Source organism: Mus pahari, chromosome 14 (assembly GCF_900095145.1).
Source record: "Mus pahari chromosome 14, PAHARI_EIJ_v1.1, whole genome shotgun sequence".
Classification (NCBI taxonomy): Eukaryota; Metazoa; Chordata; class Mammalia; order Rodentia; family Muridae; genus Mus; species Mus pahari.
Genome location: NC_034603.1, coordinates 43499063 through 43519487, shown reverse-complemented (window position 1 = coordinate 43519487; position 20425 = coordinate 43499063). Strand labels below are relative to the sequence as shown.

Below are 20425 nucleotides of genomic sequence, written 5' to 3'. Positions count from 1 at the left end.
GGTCGCACTAGCTTGGGAAACTCCTTGGAAGATCTGGAGGGAACAAGCAAAAGGCAACTGGGGCTTTCATGTGGCGTTTACTTTTGTTTTTTTGAAGTGCATTTGTAAACCAGTCTAGCATCCAACTTGTGATGATCCTCCTGCCTCTCATTTACAACTCATAATTTGAAACAGGCTCCTAGGTTACTTATGGGAAAACAGGCTCAGAAGTTTGAATATGTGAGGCGGATCAGATACACCTGCCACACAAGCCTCAGGATCTGAGTGTGATCCCTGGAAGACAAAAAAGGCAAGACTTTCTGGTGTGGCCCACACCTTTATAATCCCAGCACTTGAGAGGCAGAGGCAGACGGCTCTGAGGCCAGCCTGGTCTACATACCCAGTTCCAGGACAGCTAGGGGGCTACACAGAGAAACCCTGTCTCAACAAACACAAAGATCAGGATATGCAGGTGGTGGTGGCCATTAGTTCCGACACTCAGGAGGCAGAGACAGGCAGATCTGAGTTTGAAACCAGCCTGGTCGACAAGTTGTAGAACAATCAAAGCTACGCAAATCATTTCAATGCCCATCCCCACCCCCAAATCAGGATGTGATATGACATTAATAATCCCATTAATAACCCCAGGGACCATATGGGAAGTGGGGTTTGGGGAGCTGTCCAGAGCCTTCCTGCCAACTAACCTAAACACCCAAGAAACAAGAGCGTCCCTGCATCAAGCCTTAAGGTGTAAACAGTTACCCTCTGACCTCCACACAATCGAACCAGCTCGCACGCTCAGTATCTCAACCTCCCTCGATTTCCCTTCCCTCACTTATACACACAATAAAATGTTAAAATGAGTTAAAATGCTTGTACACATCACACGGGGTTCAAGCCCAAATCTCCGGGATCAGTGCTGTCTACAGGGCTAGAATTAGTGCTGTCCTGGGGCCGATCCTGTGATTTCCACAGATAGACGTGAATTACAGGAGGCCAGAGAGGGTACAGTGAATGGAATACTTGAGGGTATGTTCCAGGTGGAGGGAACAGATGTGGCCTCTTGGAACAGGGGCAGGCTTGGTATGACTCGAGAACTTCAAGGAACCCAGTGTGATGGGCAATGAATGGGGGCCGAGGACTGACAAAACACCTGTGCACATAAAATATTTCAAACGTTATTTTTTACTGAACCCAGATGTTCTGGGGATGCTACTAAATCAGCTCACACTTTAGGGGACACTGCCTCGCAATGGAGTACTAACTGTTCTTGCAGAGCTAATCACCTTCACAGCCTTTCCTGCTTTTAGCAGGGGCTCTAAAACTCTGAAAAGCCCCCTCTTGACTTTAGCAGAGTTCTCCATGACCTCACGGAGTAAAGGCTGGCCTTCGACTTCCTTACTTCCTGAAGTTCTAGACAGGTGGTTTTTTCAGTATCAAATTTGCTTGGATATGCTCATGAAGCACTGGGTGGAGATGTGTTGCAGTTTAGAGAACTATTGCTCTTACACAAGACCTCGACTTCTGTTTAAAACTACGAGGCAGCTCACAACTGCCTGTAATTTCAGTTCGAAGGGATCTTCAGTGAGGTACGCTTACATAACTGTTGCACATACATAACATGCAGGAAAAGCACACATTAACACTCTTGGCAGGGTGAGGTGGTGCAGTTTTTAATTCCCAGCACTTGGAAGGCAGAGGCAGGCAGATCTCCGAGGCTGAGGCCAGCCAACTGGCCTCAGATCAAGTTCCTCCAAGACAGCCAGGGCTGAGAAAACAAAAAAAAAAAAGTGTCATTGTTTAGACTTTGGTTTGCTGGCTACACAGAAGTCCATTCTGGACAAGCCAACTTGACAGTGACATCTGTATGGCCAGGCTTGGGGTAAAAGCTCAGTTGGTCCAGTGCTGTTCAGTAAGCTCCAGGTTTTGTCCTCAAGTACACACCTGTCCTCGCAGCACCCGGGAGGATGAACTTGAAAGCCATCCTGGGCTGAATTCCCAGGCCAGCCTGAGTAATATGAGACCCAACCTCACAAGACAGAATTAGGTATTACTTCACAGTAAGGATGAACTCAGCATCAGGCTCTCAAGGCTGGATGGTCAAAGGGTTTTTGTTTGTTTTAAATATTTCTAATTCATTGTTTTTGCTTTTTTGAGACAGGGTTTCTTTGTGTAGCCCTGTCTGTCCTGGAACTCATTCTGTTGACCTAGCTGACCTTGAACTCAGAGACCCACCTGCCTCTGCCAGAATTTTTTGTTTTGAGTTTTTGGGTTCTTTTTAGCTTCACTATTTAAAAAAAAAAAAAAAAAATTTCCCCCTGAATATATACTCGTGTTTGCTAGTACTTGTGGAAGCCAGGTGTCAACTCTGCTAGAACTGGAGTTACAGGCAATGGCGAACGACCCAATTGGGTTCTGGGAACCAAGTTCACTGTAGTGTGCTCTTACTGGACCATTTTCCCTTCCAGCCCTACATCCACTACCTGGATCAAGTCCAGCAATCAGCTAGTGTTTGGTACAGTAACACTGTGAACTGTGTTTCCCAAGTGGCTTTACAAATGGTCAGTGTCTTTGGAGTCTGATATTGGCTTTAAATATCTGGAAACTTTATGCTAGATACAATCAATCATCAGAAACCCCTTTAAGACACTGAAGACAACTGTCTTCTATCAATTCACAAAAAGCATTATTTCATATGGTAGCCTGTGCTAGAGATAAAACTAGAGTCTAGCCATGTGCATGCCTCTGATCCTAGCAATTTGGAAAGCTGAGGCAGGACAGCGCCTTTGAGTTAGCTGGCCTGTGTGACTGTAAAATATCATGGCCTACCCCAGATTACAGTAGTGTGGTACTGTTAGAAAAAAGTCAACTGCCAACTGCTAATAGACATTTCCAACTCCAGCACTGCAAAAGGAAAGTTTTCTGACTCAGGATATTTACAAATGCACCATGCTGCCCTACCCATGAACATCTCAGCATCCACCAGTATCTACTGCAGCACCTTCATTAACAGCAAGATTGGATGCGCCTTCTAAGTTGTTCTGAGGAACTCAGATGTTTACCTGCTGACGGAGACAGAAGTACCCACTCACACTACCACATGACCTGCCTCTGAAGAAACTATGCACATGGTGTAGCTGTTTCTGTTAACAGGGGATACTGACAAGGGATTCAACCAATACTGTTCTTGCCGCTGACTTATACAGTGAGAAGTGTAATTCTACTTTAGATCAAGGATTATATCGACACACTGAGCCTTATCTGGTTGCAGAAGTCAAAATTACACATTAGAAAATGATCCATAGTTACACCTGTGTTAAATGACTGTTGTACTTTAATGATAAATTTAAACATAAATATTGTGTTGCTAACTGGTTTGAAAGACAGGACAATTACTGACTTGGTTATTCAACACCAGATTACAAGCAATCCCCCCTTCCCCCCCAAATACACATCATTGGAAAACAAATGATTTATGGGATAAAATGGGGGATATTTCACATTCAGACAAACAATACTGTCAAATATGTTTGGACTAGAGATTTTATTTTAGAAGTATAAAGGATGGAGGCATAATATATTTGGCATTTTTAATTTAGGTTTGTTTTATTTAAGTTTAATGTTAATTCCATGCTGTGTTTCAGTAAGAACAATACAGATCTGTATCTGTGGCTCCAGTCAGATATCCAGTAGTACAAATTAGCTTCAAGTTACACATACTGAACAAAAGAGGTTGAGCGAGCGAAGGAGGAGGGGAGGAGGGAGGCTGAGGAGGAGGGAGGAGGAACAGAGTTGAACACGCATGCAGGCTTCCATACCACCTTCAATGCTAACCTGCTTCAGAGGGGGAGGAGTCGGCAAGAATGAGCAGCCACGGATTGTTGAACTGTTACCAGCACCATGCTTTTCAGCAACACTTCAGCAGAGTTCCAAACACAGTTTACAGCAAAACCATTACAACAAACTCCCCCAAAACACCTCAAGCTAACACCCAATTTAAGTTTAAACATTGGTATAAAATTCAATTTAACAATTAAAAAAAGGAAAAATGACAGCGCATATGCCTCTATTGTGTGATTAATCTTTCTTAGATGCATCACCTAGAAGTCTAATGGCTTTCAAATGTCATTTCCATTTCTAATGATGATCTTGTCACATGTGGCCGGAGACAATACAGTAATGCTGAAAAAGCCTCTATGCAGTCCTGTTAGTGTCGTAAAGAACCTAAAGCTGGGACCAGTAAAATCCACAGAACTTCACTCTTGCCTTAAGAACTTCTGAAAACTGTTTGTTTGTTTGTTTTAAAAAAGGGGAGGGGAGAAAAAAAAGAAAAAGAAAGAAAAACAACAGGGGAGGAACCTAAATTCTGAGACCAAATGTGAAAGTCAAATTTGGTGGTTCTCAGTGACAATGGGGAACTTCCAAGGGGAGGGGGTGTCAGAGAGGGTCTCTCTTGTTGGCTTTTTCCGTCTCACTGATTCTCATCTTCCACATCCTGCAGCGCTTCTTTATTCTGCTCTTCACCTGTAAGGAACAAGGCACAGTTACTGTCACATGCTCCAGTGGTCACAAAGATATCATTCCAAGCTAAGGGTCTCTAGTTTCACTACAACTGTTAGCAAACATCAGCAGGCAAAAGGTCTTCTAATCCTCACAGTCGAGGTGCTTAAACCAAGAGCGACCAACCACAGTCCTGAAATTATCAAGTGTTATAGGACAGTAAAATTAAAAATTTTAAAGGCTCAGAAATCAAGTGTCTCTGTTAAACAAGCCTTTCAAGAGCACATACAAATAATACTCTTAAAACGAACTTCCTGTGTTTCTAGGGTCAAATACTCTTTCTTTCTCAATAACCTCACCTCTTCAAGAATCAACAGTATTTTGTTTTTGACCTTGAGGTGAGAGGTTATTTGCCCACAAGCTCAACATCAGCTATCCTTCCAGGGAATATAAGTTCCAGAGTTGTATGGTGTTTGGGGAAGATGTGCTAATATATATGACTATTTCTCTTATGGTGGCCAGTCAGGCCAAACAGCAGATTCTTTTCTTCAGAGTGAAACCCATGGTCATAGAGGGTATTACAGAAGGGCATGTAGACAACTCTCATGCTATTTCTCTTTACTCTTTGAACATGATAATCAGCCTGCCGAGTTTCAACTGTACTGCTAACATGCAAGAGGAAGCCAACTCTATTCACTGGAGGGTCAACTACCTACTTATAAGCATGAATCAAGTCAGCCACAGTTAAGGAAACATGCAAAGCTTTTGCTAAAAAAAAAAAATAAATAAAGTAAAAATTGTATCCTTTTTGTACATTATAATTTTGGAGAATTACTACTTTGAATTAAAAAAATTCTACTAACCAGAGGGTGAGGGGTGGGAAATGGTAATACAGCATGTACTTAGCATGCATAAGGTTCTATGTTCAATTCCCAACAATACATAAAAATAACACACATAACCACACAGTTAAGTGCTACTGAACCAATTTTTAAAATGCTACTAACCATTCAACAGACAAAGCAGCCTGACAAGAGACGCGCCTAGCCGACAAGCACCCGTTTATAGCGCTCACACATTTACAGTGCTCACACTGTGGCGCTTATACCGAGCCTGAAGCATCACAACAGCAGAAGCATCAGGTAAAGTACTCTCAAGTTTCTTGTGGTGAGAAAGTTTTGACATTGGTGTGTAATTAATAAGTTACATACATAAGGCCAAGCCTTTATCACAGCACAAGGGTTCAAGGCCAGTATGAACTACATATTAAGATGCTGTCTCAAAAATGAAAGTTGCTTAGAGTACATGGCGGGTTTAACTTGTAAGATGGGGAAGACATGCAAAGACAAACGTAACCAATTCCTGGGGAAATAGAGTGAGGCCAACCCTCCAGAGCAATGCATTCACTCAGGAGCTTGCATGTTCAGGCTCTCATTTGTAAAAGGAACACCCTGGCAAGAGTGCTAACAGACCAAAGGAGCACACACAAGCAACAGGTAAACATGGCAAGAGTCTCAGGCACTCAGACACAAGACATCAAAGTCACACATCATATAAGCCACACCCAACTAGCCAAGGAAGGTAGCAGGCCATGGCTGTCTGCAGACTTAGCACCTGAGAAGGCAGCCAGCCAACCAGCTAAGTCTGTAGGACAGGTGCTCACAGGCAAGCATTATTAATGAGAACCAAACAGCAGAGCTCCCTGCAACACAACAATGACTTACAACGTAGTTTTAAGGGAAGGAAGAGTTGGGTTTTCCTTTAGGAATCTACAGTCAAGGAGAGAGGGAGGGCGATCAGGAAAATAAACCACACATTACAGGAAAATAAACCACAACAGGACAAAGGGAACATCAGGAGTAAACTCTGGTCTTTAAACCTCAAGAAATAAATAACCTATCCAATTTTTTCCTTTATTCCCAAGAAACTCTTTGGAGGTTTTTTTGGGGGTCACTGACACATGTATTTTACCCACTTCAGGAGTAGGAAAAGGCAGAGCATACACATTTCCTCTCTATGAAGCCAGTCCTTTTAAGACTTAGAGAAACGGACTGAAGACCATGGGAAACAGCAGTTAGGTGGTGGTGTCAGTGATGCCTTTTATCCCAACAGAGACAAAGACAGACAAATCTCTGATAGGCTAGGCTACAGAGTAAGTTCCAGGACAGCCAGGGCTACACAGAAGAAACCCTGTCTCGAAAAAACCAAAGCCAGGAAGGGGCACATAACCATGGGAAACAGGATGATCAGAGAATCAGAGGATCAGAGAATCACCGTCCTCCAGACACACAAATGAATTACAACATTATTTAGAGAAGAATCATCTTCCTGAGCTAGTAAGGTGGCTCTCATCGATTAAGAACACTGGCTGTTCTTACTGATGACTCAGGCTCAGTTCTCAGCATCCACGTGATGGCTCGTAGCCATCTGTAACACAAATTTCCAATGATCTGACACCCTCTTCTGGCCTCTGCAGGCACTAAGCAGACATGTAGTACACACACATACACACACACAGGCAGGCAAATCACACACAAAATAAAAATGAAACAAAAAAATTATGTTCCAATGAAGATCAGTCATTAGCATGATGTACAGGAAAAATATACAAGTAGGTCAGCAAAATACATATACACAAGACACATCAGAAATTCCCAATTCAAACATTTAATAACACTATTTTTCATGTAATTCTCTTAAGCTAAATGCTGGAAAGTTGCTAATACCATGACAGCAATATTTCGGGGAGGTGAGTGGCACCTAAGGAAAACCAGCACCCAGCACCCTAGGCTGTCTGTCCTCTGGCTTCAGTATGTACCAAAAACTGCTGCAGCAGTCCCCTGCCACAGAATTTTTACACCTTATAATACAAGTAAAGGTGGAAAGAATATGACCTAAGTGTGGCTGGTGCATACTTTTTTGGGGGGTTTTTGAGACAGGGTTTCTCTGTGTAGTCCTGGCTGTCCTAGTACTCACTCTGTAGACCAGGCTGGCCTCGAACTCAGAAATCCACCTGCCTCTGCCTGGGATTAAAGGCGTGTGCCACCACGCCTGTCTTGGTGTATACTTTTAATCCCAGCAGACATAAGTACACATCTACCCACATCCATGTTTAAAATATATATATATATGGCCTGTTGTTTTTCAGACAGGACTTCTCTGTGTAGCCCTGGCTGCCCTCACAGGTGGTGCCTCTGCCTCTTGGGTGCTGGTATGTCACCGGCCAGGCAGTGGTGGCACACACCTTTAATCTCAGCACAGGCAGAGGCAGGAGGATTTCTGAGTTCAGTTTTGAGGCTAGCCTGGTCTACAGAGTGAGTTCCAGAATAGCCAGAGCTATACAGAGAAACGCTGTCTTGAAAAACCAAAAACAACAAAAAATAGGTGTCACCAAACCCAGTCTAGAATGGCATTATAATCCAGTAATAGTTTTAAAATGTAATGTCCCGGAGATCTGAAAGGTACAGTGGCAATACTGCTCACCAAGCTCTCTCCTGTGTCCTTTAGTCCTTCTAACATAAGAGCTACTAGCAAAGCTATGGAGCACTGTGCAAAATGCAGCTGAGTACAGTCATTCTGCAAACATTGTTAAAATACAACATTTAATGCCAGCAAGGTCATGGTCATCAGCTCTTTTTTCTTTTTTTTTTTTTTTTTTTTTGAAACAGGATTTCTCTGTGTAGTGTCCTGGAACTCAAAAATCCGCCTGCCTCCCAAGTGCTGAGATTAAAGGGGTTCACCACCACTGCCCGGCTTCCATCAGTTTTCCTTAAGGCTGACAGAGGCTGCGTAAGTGCTGAGGGGAAAGGTATACCATGGCTCTCTCAAGGCTGGCAAAGTAAGAAGTTCTATCATGTATCTCATTACAACAGTCATCATAGAATATATAAATACTTGGTGACCTAGTGAGCTTTTAGAAGCTGAACCAAGCAAGTTCTCACATAGGTAGCAAAAGAAAAAAAAAAAAAAATCAAACTCAATTTTGCCAGAAAAGGGAAATAGATACCATTCATAACCCATGCACCCTGATTTACAGTGCAAATTCCAAGATAGCCAGGACTACATACACAGAGAAAGTGTCTCGAAAAACAAATAATAAAACCCACACACATGGGCTACAGAAATGACTTAGCAGTTAAAGAGCACGGGCTGATCTTCCAGAGGTCTTGAGTTCAATTCCCAGCACCCACATCTGTGCAGTTCTAGGGAATCTCACAACCTCTTCTGTCCTCTGAAGTACCAGGTACACATGTGGTGCACAAACATATATGCAGGCAAGACACCCACACATATACATAAAATAACTGTTTAAAAATGAATCTTATTTTTTTAAAAAAAAGCTTGTTTCCAATCCCCCCACCAACTGTATAAAACTACCTCATAATAGATCAATCCCAGATAAAACTGATCTTTAGAGAAGCAGTTACTAAAATGCACAAGGGTCTAAATTCTACCCTACACACACACACACACACACACACACACACACACACACACACACACACACACACACACACCCCTCTACCTTAAAAACAAATGTAACCAACTTCAACTTTTATATCTAAAGTTAAAATTTACCCACACATCTCCTAAACAATTACCTCTACAAAAAATAGTTAACTCTGTAAATGAAAATCCAAAACCAGACAATACCAGAACTCATGAGCATGGACCTAAGGACAGATAATCTTTTTTTGTTTGTTTGTTTGTTTTTGTTTTTCGAGGCAGGGTTTCTCTGTGTAGCCCTGGCTGTCCTGGAACTTGCTTTGTAGGCCAGGCTGGCCTCAAACTCAGAAATTCGCCTGCCTCTGTCTCCCGAGAGCTGGGATTAAAGGCGTGTGTCACCACGCCCAGCCAGGACAGATAATCTCATAGAACCCTAGAGGAAAATTCTACACATGCACCAGAATACCGCCAGAGATGAGGTACCTGGAAAACACAGGCCTAGGGTTTGAAAAGAGAGCCCACACACAGAAACAAGATGTTTCATTAATACCTTCTAATGCCATATAGTTTATATTATAAACAACCTCTGTCACTCCCTCCCAAATAAATTTTGAGAATATAAAAGGAAATGGGGCTTGGAGAGATGGATCCATGCTCAAGAATACTCTGCTCTTCCAAGGACCTAAATTCAATCCCAAACACCCACATGGAGGCTCATAAACATCTGTAACTCCAGTTCTAGATCTATTGCTGCCTCTGGTCTCAGAGGAATTCATACAATCCAGAGACATATGCAGCCAAAACATTAAAGATAAAATACAAGCTTGTAAAATAAAAAAAGTGATGGTTTCCTGTCATTTTGCCCCTATAGTGACTAAAGCAGTAGAAGTACTAACTAAATGTCATTAAAGGCAAAACTTTTACATTTTTGAATATTAGCATAAGATTTACCACAGATGAAATTGTCAAATAGGCCTTTTACTTTCACTATCAAGGCCAAAATGGCACTCAGACACCATTTCCTATAGAAGGAATAAACTTTAATTACTGTAGACAGGCTATGAGTCTGAATTATAGACCAAGATTAAGAAACAGCAGAAGAATTTAGAAGAGGAAACCAAAGAGAAGACATCAGGGCTTGCTCACCATCGCCCTGCATGTCTGAGGTCCACAGCGTCAGGTTATCACGTAGCAGCTGCATGATGAGCGTAGAGTCCTTATAGCTTTCTTCACTCAGCGTATCCAGTTCTGCAATTGCGTCATCAAAAGCTGCTTTTGCCAACCTGAAATGAATGCACTATCATTAGTCTACCAGACTTACGGATACAAAAGCTCTCAGTGATATAAACTGCTAAAAGATAACTTTGAATAAAAATATGTATGAGCCTATATTTTTGTCTAGTTTGGGTTTTTTTTCGAGACAGGGTTTCTCTGTGTAGCCCTGGCTGTCCTGGAACTCACTTTGTAGACCAGGCTGGCCTCGAACTCAGAAATTCGCCTGCCTCTGCCTCCCAAGTTCTGGGATTAAAGGCGCCACCACCGCCTGGCTAGTTTGTTTTTAGTAATTAAAAAAACCTTTAAAACATGTATTTCTAGAATTTTGTATAGCTCCACCTGTCATAGTTGCCTCTCTATCTCCATCACATATATCCTAAGAACCAAACTCTGGATATGAGGCACCCTTACCTACTCAGCCATCTAAGAATTGCTAGAGTTGCTTTTTCAACACTTTCCTATATATAAACCAAGGCTGGCCTTGGAATCCCAACCCTAGGCAAGAGTGCTAGCACATTACTAACTTCTGCTCTCAGGAAGGGAGTGAGATCTAGTTCCAAGGCAGCTGGAATGACACAGTGAGAGCCTATCTCAAAGCAATTATATAAACTGCCTCAGCCTCTCACATGGAATGATTATTACAGCCCTGTACAACCTCACACAGTTAAGGCATTAATTCTTCTTTAAAAAATCATTTTTTTATATGTATGTGTGTTAATGTGTACAAGAGTTCAGATGTCTGATGAGGGCTGAGGCATCAGATCTCCTGGACCTGGAGTCATGAGCAGTTGGGAGCTGCTTACTGTGGGTGCTAGGAATAAAACTCGGGCCCTCTGAAAGAACAATTTTTTGGTTTTGGTTTTTATGAGAAAGGGTTTCTCTGTATAGCCCTGGCTGTCCTGGAACTCATTCTGTAGACCAGGCTGGCCTTGAACTCAGAAATCCGCCTGCCTCTGCCTCCCGAGTGCTGGGATTAAAGGCGTGCGCCACCACGCCCAGCTTGAAAGCACAATTCTTAACAGTAAGCCAGGGCGAGAGATGGCTCAGTGGTTAAGAGCACTGACTGTTCTTCCAAAGGTCCTAAGTTCAATTCCCAGCAACCACATGGTGGCTCACAGCAATCTGTAAAGGGATCTGATGCCCTCTTTTGGTGTGTCTGAAGAGTTATAGTGCACTCAAATACATAAAATAAATTTTAAATTTTTAAATAAATAAACAGTAAGCCATCTCCCTAGACCCAAGGCACTAATTACTGAGTTATATAAACTATTATAAACAGGCTAGACTGTAAAGATCTATATGCTCCACCCAAAACTGCCATAAAAATCCATTGTGTGATAAAGATATTTTCCTGAGTTCTCTCAGATTTGATAAAAGAGAAAATCTTGAATGCACAATAGTTTAAGTCAATACGAGATTGGGCTATGTGAGCTAATTTACTAATGAGCTACAGCCTAAGTTTCATTTGCTACATCTTAAAAAAATGGAATCTACACTTAGCAAAGGCAGAGAGGCATCAACCTAGAGCTACGTATGGGGAAACAACAGTGAAAGAGTCAGTCAACACTAATAGGTTAGATTAACAGCTACAGCTTCTTCAGTACAAATTTATCAAAACCTTGTCATTCAGATTAACAGGTATAAGAAACTACCTCAACCTTGTCCTCAGACAGACAAACAGACTCACTCTCTCTCTCTCTCTCTCTCTCACACACACACACACACACACACACACACACATTTTATTTTATTTGCATTGTGGGTGGGCATGTGAGTCCTGGAGGTGACTCAGCCTGGCAATCTTCCTATCAAGCATTTTTACCTGCTGAGCTACCTAAAAAATAAATAAATAAAAGAATTTAAGAGGTGCAACGTGAAAAAGCAGCCAATGTCCACTTTCCACTTCTACCTCCCATCTCAACCAGGCATGTACCTAAATATACAGACATAAACACAAACATATATACACAAATTTAGAACACAAAGACCTTGGATTCAATTTTCTCCACTAAAAACAGAGGAAACACCAATGTGCTTTACAAAAGGTAAAAGAAGGGCTGGAGAGATGGCTCAATGGTTAAGAGCACTGACTGCTCTTCTAGAGGTCCTGAGTTCAATTCCCAACAGCCACATGATGGCTCACAACAATCTATAATGGGATCCAATGCCCTCTGAAGGTAGCTACAGTATACTTATATAAACAAAATAAATCTTTTTTTCTTTTTAAAGGTAAAAGGATGCAGGTGATTTCACACTGTAACCCAAGGCAAGTGCACTTATCCTCCTGCTTCAGTTTCCTGAGGACTGGGATTACAGACATAAGCCACCACCCCTGGATAAAATAAATCTATAGATACTGTTACCAAGAAATTATAACAATTTTACTTATGTAAGATGCCAAGAACAAGCAAACTGAGAGACGGTGGAATCCGTTAGGGGAGACTGGGTAATAGAGTCACACTTAAATTTAGGCTTGGTGGAGTGATGCAAATGTTTTGAAATAGCTAATGCTGATGGTTCTAAAACATGATTTACAAACCAGAAACAAGCTGAAATAAAAATGGGAGAAAAGGAGGTTGGAGAGATGACTCAGTGGTTAAATACATTAGCTGTCCTTCCACGGAATCTATGTTCAGTCCCCAGCACCCACAAGGGCTCACAACTAGTGAGGCCATGATTTGAATCCTAGGGCCATCATAGTAGAAAGAGAACCAATTGGCTCAAGTTGCCCTCTGATCTTCATCTGCCATGCCATGGGCACATGTACACATGTACACACACATACACACAAAAATGTACAAAAAACTTAAAGAGTGACAATAGTTTCATATCACCAATGAGACTGAAAACAAAACTGTTCCTATTAAACAGAAAACATTTCTTCACTAATAGTATTAAAAGCTTTCCCAGGATGTTGAGGTGGTAAACATCTGTATTCCATTCAAGACTAGGCTAGGCTAGATATCTAGTACCAAGACCCTGCCCCAAACAGAGCAAGCAACCCCAAAAGTTATGTCAAGAGAATTAATTTTGTGACAGACAACCTACAAGAAAACAGAAGGTAGCTCCCTCCTCTAGAACCTTTGCATTCCACACTGGGAACTTTCGTCCACTACTTACCTGCAGGCACGGTCAGGGGAATTAAGAATTTCATAGTAGAATACGGAAAAGTTGAGAGCAAGACCTAAACGAATGGGGTGCGTTGGAGGAAGTTCTGTCATCGCAATGTCACTAGCAGCTTTGTAAGCCACGAGGCTGTTCTCTGCTGCCTCCTTCCTGTCATTTCCTGTGGCAAACTCAGCCAGATACCTGTGGTAGTCCCCTTTCCTACAATACAGTAGTAGACAAAAAACACAATTAGAAAATAGTCCTTACAATATGGAAATTTTCTCTATTATGTAGTATATAACAAAATACAGTTAAGATATAGATTTTTAAAGAAACTTTACAAATGACATATTTTTTAGAAACTTTGTTAAGATTCAGTATCCATCAGGTTGGAAACCCTTCTTTCCTGAGGACTTCCTGGCTTTTTTGTTGTTTTTCTTTCCTGTGTTTTTTCGAGACAGGGTTTCTCTGTGTAGCCCTGGCTGTCCTGGAACTTGCTCTGTAGACCAGGCTGGCCTTGAACTCAGAAATTTGCCTGCCTCTGCCTCCCAAGTGCTGGAATTAAAGGCATGCAGCACCACTAACCGGCCAGACTTCCTGTTTTAAATTATTGGCAAACTACCTCAGAAAATAACTGGAAAAAAAAAAATGAAAATCACCTGACTGGTACACAAGTGTTTCCGAAGAAAAGCACACATTTGTCACAAAACACATTTTCTGCCATCACTTCAGTGCCCGGAACCCAGGAGCCCTGAGCACACTGAGCCCTACTATTCCTGAGTTACTCTCAGCCTATTTCTCTACACAAAGTTAAGATTATACTGTAAAACAGGAAACTTTAGCTAAGAAGGATGCCACAAAATCAAAAACCCAGGCAGGGCATGGTAACATATAGTCCTAGCAATTTGGAAGTTGACAGGATCACCCCAAATCTGAGACGATACCAATCTACAGAGTTCCAAGCCAATCAGGAATACACAGACCTCTTCTCAAATAAACCAGGCATGGTGGGTCATACTAAATCTCACTCAGGAAAGTGGCAGATATCTAAAGTCTAGGCTAGCATGGTCTGCCATTAGTGAGTTCCAGGACAGCCAAGGATGGACAATGGGTGGGGAAAAGGAGGTCAGTTCAACAAGGGTATTTTGTACAGGTACTTTGCACCACAGTCAGACAATCTCAAATACAATTAATTCTTCATTAGTATTTTTTCAACTAATTAAAACTTTAAGTTCTGATAACTAACCCTCCAAATTCTTAGCTATTTTTAAATAAAAGTTGAAAATCTACATTTAAAAAGTTATAGTTCTAAAGCCAACTTTAAATCTTACATTTTCCCTTCTAGTATAGAACCTACATTTTATAATAGAAAACCTTGGACTCGCCAGTGTTAGCTGCTGGAATGAGGTGTTTGTCCAGTACATCCAGAATGTCACAACAGATTAACTTGAGCTCAGTTTCAACCTAGGGAGGGAAAACATTATCAAATTAACTTTGGCGATTCAAAAGTCATTATTATATTCTAGTCTGAAGAACCTAGTCTTTTTTTTTTCTTTTAAAAGACTTTATTTATGTGAGTACATTGTTGCTGTATTCAGACACACCAGAAGAGGAAATTGGATCTCATTACAGATGGTCGAGTCACCACGTGGTTGCTGGGAATTGACCTCAGGACCTCAGGAAAAGCAGTCAGTGCTCTTAACCGTTGAGCCATTTCATCAGCCCAAGAACCTAGTCTTAAAGCATGTCTGTCTCCAAATCCTTAAACCTAATCCTTAAGTTGATAGAAACCTGGTAAGAGTATAGAAAGCCTCTTCTTTAAAGCATACACAATCCCCCACAATTCCCTAAAGAATAACCAGTGAGTAATAATCAAACTTGGACAGGCACTTACATGAATTAATTCCCATTGTAAGGTACCAACTGTGATGGCTACTCTTGGTTGTCCGCTTGACTATACTTGGAAGTAACTAAATCCCAAGCAGCCAACTTGAGGTGGGAAACCCATCCCAAATCAAGAGATTCACCTAAACCTGGGCCACCCCTCTTGGTGGCAGCTCATTTAAGACAAGAATGAAGGAGGATGGTGCTTTCTCTATCCCCACTCTCACTGGCAACTTCATCTAATCTGAACCATTCCTTCCTGGTGTTAGAACCTATGCTCTGATGCTCCAATGTGGATTGAAAACTGGCAGCTCTCTACACCTCCCAGAGACTCCAGCACTAGATTGGGACTGCTAAAACATCTAGTCTCAAAACAACTACTAGATCCTTGGCCATTCTGTCAGGAGACAGCTATTAATGGACTACTTGGGCTACTATTTATTTTAAAGAAAGAACATTTGCTCAAAGGCCATCAACTTGCAAGAACTTAAAAGAAGGGGAGGGGAGGGGAGGGGAGGAGAGGAGAGGAGAGGAGAGGAAAGGAAAAAAAAGAAAAGAAAAGGAAAAAAAAGAAAAGAAAAGGAATGGACCAATCCCAGCACCACAACAAATATGCAAGGAGGTGACAGGACTTGAACCAAAGCAGTTCCAAGACAAAAAAAAAAAAAAAAAAACCCAAAACTCAAATCCACTTTGTATTCAGTATCAATATGTTCCGACAATCAATCACTCACTACTATAGAGATCAAGAACCAGTTACAACAGCAAAACAAATTAAACATTGTCATGTGTCCCTCTATTGGTTTGAACTGTCTAGAGCACCTGGCATCCCTGAACACATGTTGGGGTTTGACTTAAGGTTATGTGAGTATATAATGGATCTGTAACACGGCCATGGGAAGGAAGGAAAGAAGGAAATTTGGAATGCCAACAAATTTGAGAAGGAACACAGGGAATACCCATTACCTTCCCTAATTTTCTACCAAAGAATTAGGGTAAATGATGTTCCCACACCTCAGACTTTTTATGAAGACAATATCGTTGTGCCTTATATAACCTTTATATAACATGCTGGCCTGTGCAGCTGAACCATAAGCTACTACCTGTTATAATAATATGTAATAAATAAATACAATAAAAAGTGAGCCTGGTACAAATTGCACTGGGCTGTCAGGATACCTGGAGGCTCCTAATTTCTGGATTACATTTCCTCCAGCCTTAGTCAGGAAAGGTGATTTGGCTAACTTCTCACAAACATCTTCATCTTGCTCTCCATTTTCAATGACTTCACAAACATTTTAAAAGTTTCCTGTTTTTAAAATTCTCCTTCTATAATCTTGTCCTTAACTCAGCATGACTGCCTGCACCGTTCTTGTGGCTTTCAACAAGGACCAAGTCACTGTTACATTCTCCTCGATCCTACAGTCACTCCAAAGCTCTCCTTGAAACCTCATACTCAGCTTTGACATCACTGCATGCCACCACGCCTTTCTCCCTTGTTCAGAAAATAACTAGCTCATCTCTCCAGGTACCTGACACCTCAGCACGATGTAAAGAAACCACTAATCTAATAATCTTCCTTACCTGCCAAGTTTCAACAGCCTTAACTTTCAACCCTACCCTAGGCAATCAATCAGTCCTTGGCCTCCTCCTCCTCCTGAGTTTCTTAGTCCACTGAGAGTCTTATCAAGACTTCAGACTACTGACTTCACCTCCCAATTGACTAGTTACTTCCCCTGCCTCCTGATCACATCCCCAGTCTTAAACCACACTTTTTCTTAATTTTCTCATGCCTGAGGAACACCAAATTGTCAATCTATAATTTTTGTTCTAAAGTATCTGAGGGTAATGACAATTCCAACTTATCTCCATAAAACCTCTGGCATGTTCTTTAAGCCAGCTATATCTCCATTTTCATCATCTGTAAATTGGGATAATAGCTACCTTCCCAGGGTTATTTAACTAACTTCTAATGTTGCTAAGATTAAGCCCAAAGCCTTATTCATGCTGGGCAAAAGTTCTACCCTCCACTAGTAGGCCCCCATTTTTGAATATACATACACTTACAGCCCATCTGAAATAACTTCAGAAATTCTTTCTTTAGAGAATGTTGAAAGTCCCAAAAATCGTCATTATTAAAGAACAAAAAACAGAATGAGTCTCCATAAAGACAGTAATTCAGTATCATTAGTATTTATACCCCATTATTTAGTACACAGAGGCACACAAATATTAAAATTGGGAAGATGGCTCAGTGGGTAGGGTGTTTATGGCCAAGAATTCAGTTCAAGCTCTGAGACTCACATAATAAAGACCAACTCCCACAGTTGTCCTCATCTCCACATGTGCACAATGGCAACCCCCTTCCTCTCCCTGGGGCACATACACAAGTAAATGTAAAAACTGAAGTTGTCCTATGTGTTCACTGCAAGTAGTCAATGAAGTGCTTTACAATAGCCAAAAAAAAAAAAAAAACAGCAACAGTTCCATTTGTTCTTTATGTGTGTTGTTCAAAACTTAATACCTATGCTGAGGGCTGGAGAGATGGCTCAGTGGTTAAGAGCACTGACTGCTCTTCCAAAGGTCCTGAGTTCAAATCCCAGCAACCACATGGTGGCTCACAGCCACCCATAATGAGATCTGATGCCTTTTTCTGGTATGACTGAAGACAGCAACAGTGTACTTATCTATAATAATAAGTAAATATTAAAAAAAAAGTGTGTGTATGTCAGACGTTCTCCCAAATATATGGCACAAAGCTTTAAAAAAAAAAAAAAAAGCCTATGCTGAACACAGCTCAGTGGCAGTGTGCAGCCCAAGCCTAATCTTGAGTACTGTACCTCCCTGTGGGTGGGATATCTTCCCCCTGTGCAAATTCTAAAACAAGCAGTTCTCTGCTTTTATCCCAAAATACTCCAGACTGTAATTTCTAATCAAGATTAAATAAAAGCTAAAAATATAAAATACATTTACATATATACTTATATAGTTTGTGTTAAGTGGTGACCTAAAATTACTTAAAAGCTATAGGCCTGCAATTTTGCCAGATTCTCACAAGAAACAAGTCTCCTTTCTCCACCAGGTATTAAACATGAACATAAAAAGCAACAATTTAGGATATTCAGGTAAAAACCACCCTGTTACTTCTGTCACAAATGTTACTGTTTCTGGACACTACTTTGGCTTGGATAACTATCTTCTATGCTTCCTAGCTCAAGATAAAAGCAGTTTTGCTATCGGACATGTACCCCGTCACTGCCATCCAAAATGCCCAATAAGAGATTCAAGGGGCTGGTGAGATGGCTCAGCGTGTAAAAGCACCGACTGCTCTTCCAAAGGTCCTGAGTTCAAATCCCAGCAACCACATGGTGGCTCACAACCATCTGTAACAAGATCTGATGCCCTCTTCTGAAGTGTCTGAAGTCAGCTACAGTGTAATTACATATAATAAACAAATCTGAGAGAGATTCAAGATCAGTTCAATCCTATGAGTAAAATAAACCTGTTCTCTATGTAAGTTAATCAGTTTTAAGAGATAAACAGAAATTAATGGTACTAAAACTGCAAATTAACTCAATGCTACCTATATTTGAGAAACAAATCAACCACCTCTATTTCCAGTACTAGAGATCTGACACCTTCTTCTGGCTTTCAAGGGTATCAGGCACACACGATAGATAGGTAAGACAAAATGCCCATACATATCAAAAAAACCAAAAACAAAACAAAAAAAAAAAAAAAACACAGTACCATATCAAAACAGTTAACAATCTCACCATTTGCCGGTACTCCCGAATCATCTTTAATTTGTCCTCTCCCCCCTTGTTTTCTTCCTTCTGTTCAATGCTGCTGATTATTCTCCAGGATGCTCTTCTGGCTCCAATCACATTTTTATATGCAACAGATAAAAGGTTTCGTTCTTCAACTGTCAGCTCCACGTCCATCCCTGCAACTTTCTTCATTGATTCCACCATTTCTATGCAGGAAATGGTAAAAGGAGACTATAGATTTAACAAGTTTTGTTGACCCATCCCTTTCACGGTTATCTTTTTCCCCCTGCAAAGCTAATAGAAAACAAGAGATAATTAGGGGGTTTGGAAATCCAGAGGTGGGAGGCTGATGCAGGAAGAATGCCTTAAGTTCAAAATTCACTATGAGACCAAAGCTACATAGGAAGATCCTGTATGGCCCAGCTCAAACACAAAAGTCCTGGGTTTAATCTGGAGCACATATCCTTTCCAATTAAAAATAACTTTATAATCATCAAATGAGTCAAGTCAAGCAATGGGGAGGGGAAGAGTGCATATGCATGCCTGCAATCTCAGAAGGCTAAGCCATCAATGAGATGTCAGGGAACCTAGTCTAAATTAAATTAAATAATTAAACAGTGGCTCTTGCCTAAAACCCTAGCACCAAGCACTGAATCAGGATTTCTCTAAGTTTGAGGAACAGCCTGTATTGAGGGGAGGGGGTGAAACCTCCTCTGAATTCCTCGGTATAAATTTGGGCAACTATTATTTGTTACCACTAGATGGCAAGCAAAGAAAAGGGGCCCAATAATCTGAGATATTCCAAGTATAACAAAATAAATAAATACTAACAATTTATGAATAACAATGGAAAAACTGAAAACGTACTAAATATACTGAGTACCTACGATAAGGGGGAAAAGGTGGTTTTACAAAGGTCTATTACCAACTGGATCTTTAGATTTACAGATTCAGAATCCCTAGTGTTAAGAAGCAAGAATCCATACTTTAACAAGCAAAGGCATACAGTAATACCCTGAGAGTAAGTATACACTAGTGAACAGCTATCACACAGTGAATTAAGCTATATTAAGCCAAATGCAATAGTTCATGCTGCAATTGTAACCCCTGCACTAGAAATGCTAGTTAGAAGCTGTCTCATAAAAGTTAGTGTTTTCCAAATTAGCAACCTGAGTTTTATGTTTCAAAATCTACTACAGTTGCTGAAATGATTGGGCCCAGGTCAGTTAAACTAGATAAGCATTCAACCTTTAAGCTATGCCCAGCTCAGCTCCCCGCTGTGATTTTGGTCTGCATTTCCATAAGGGCTAATGATGTTAAACTTCTGCTCCATCTTCTTTCTAGTTGCTTGTTTTTTTTTTTTTTTTTTTTTTTTCGAGGCAGGGTTTCTCTGTGTAGCTCTGGCTGTTCTGGAACTCACTTTGTAGACCAGGCTGGCCCTGAACTCAGAAATCCACCTGCCT

At 41.1% G+C, this 20425-nt stretch overlaps 1 protein-coding gene across 1 annotated transcript in view; it reads right to left on the bottom strand.

The window, feature by feature from the left end:
• Window positions 1-3295: 3295 nt before the first annotated feature.
• Ywhae (tyrosine 3-monooxygenase/tryptophan 5-monooxygenase activation protein epsilon) overlaps window positions 3296-20425 on the bottom strand; it is a 35335-nt gene continuing 18205 nt past the window's right edge. The window contains exons 2-6 of the mRNA XM_021212307.2: window positions 18969-19168; window positions 14666-14772; window positions 13321-13527; window positions 10072-10208; window positions 3296-4503 (exon numbers count right to left, since the gene is read on the bottom strand). Of these exons, the coding sequence (XP_021067966.1) occupies window positions 4451-4503; window positions 10072-10208; window positions 13321-13527; window positions 14666-14772; window positions 18969-19168 (704 nt within the window). The 3' untranslated portion in view covers window positions 3296-4450. The remainder of the gene's footprint in view (window positions 4504-10071; window positions 10209-13320; window positions 13528-14665; window positions 14773-18968; window positions 19169-20425) is intronic.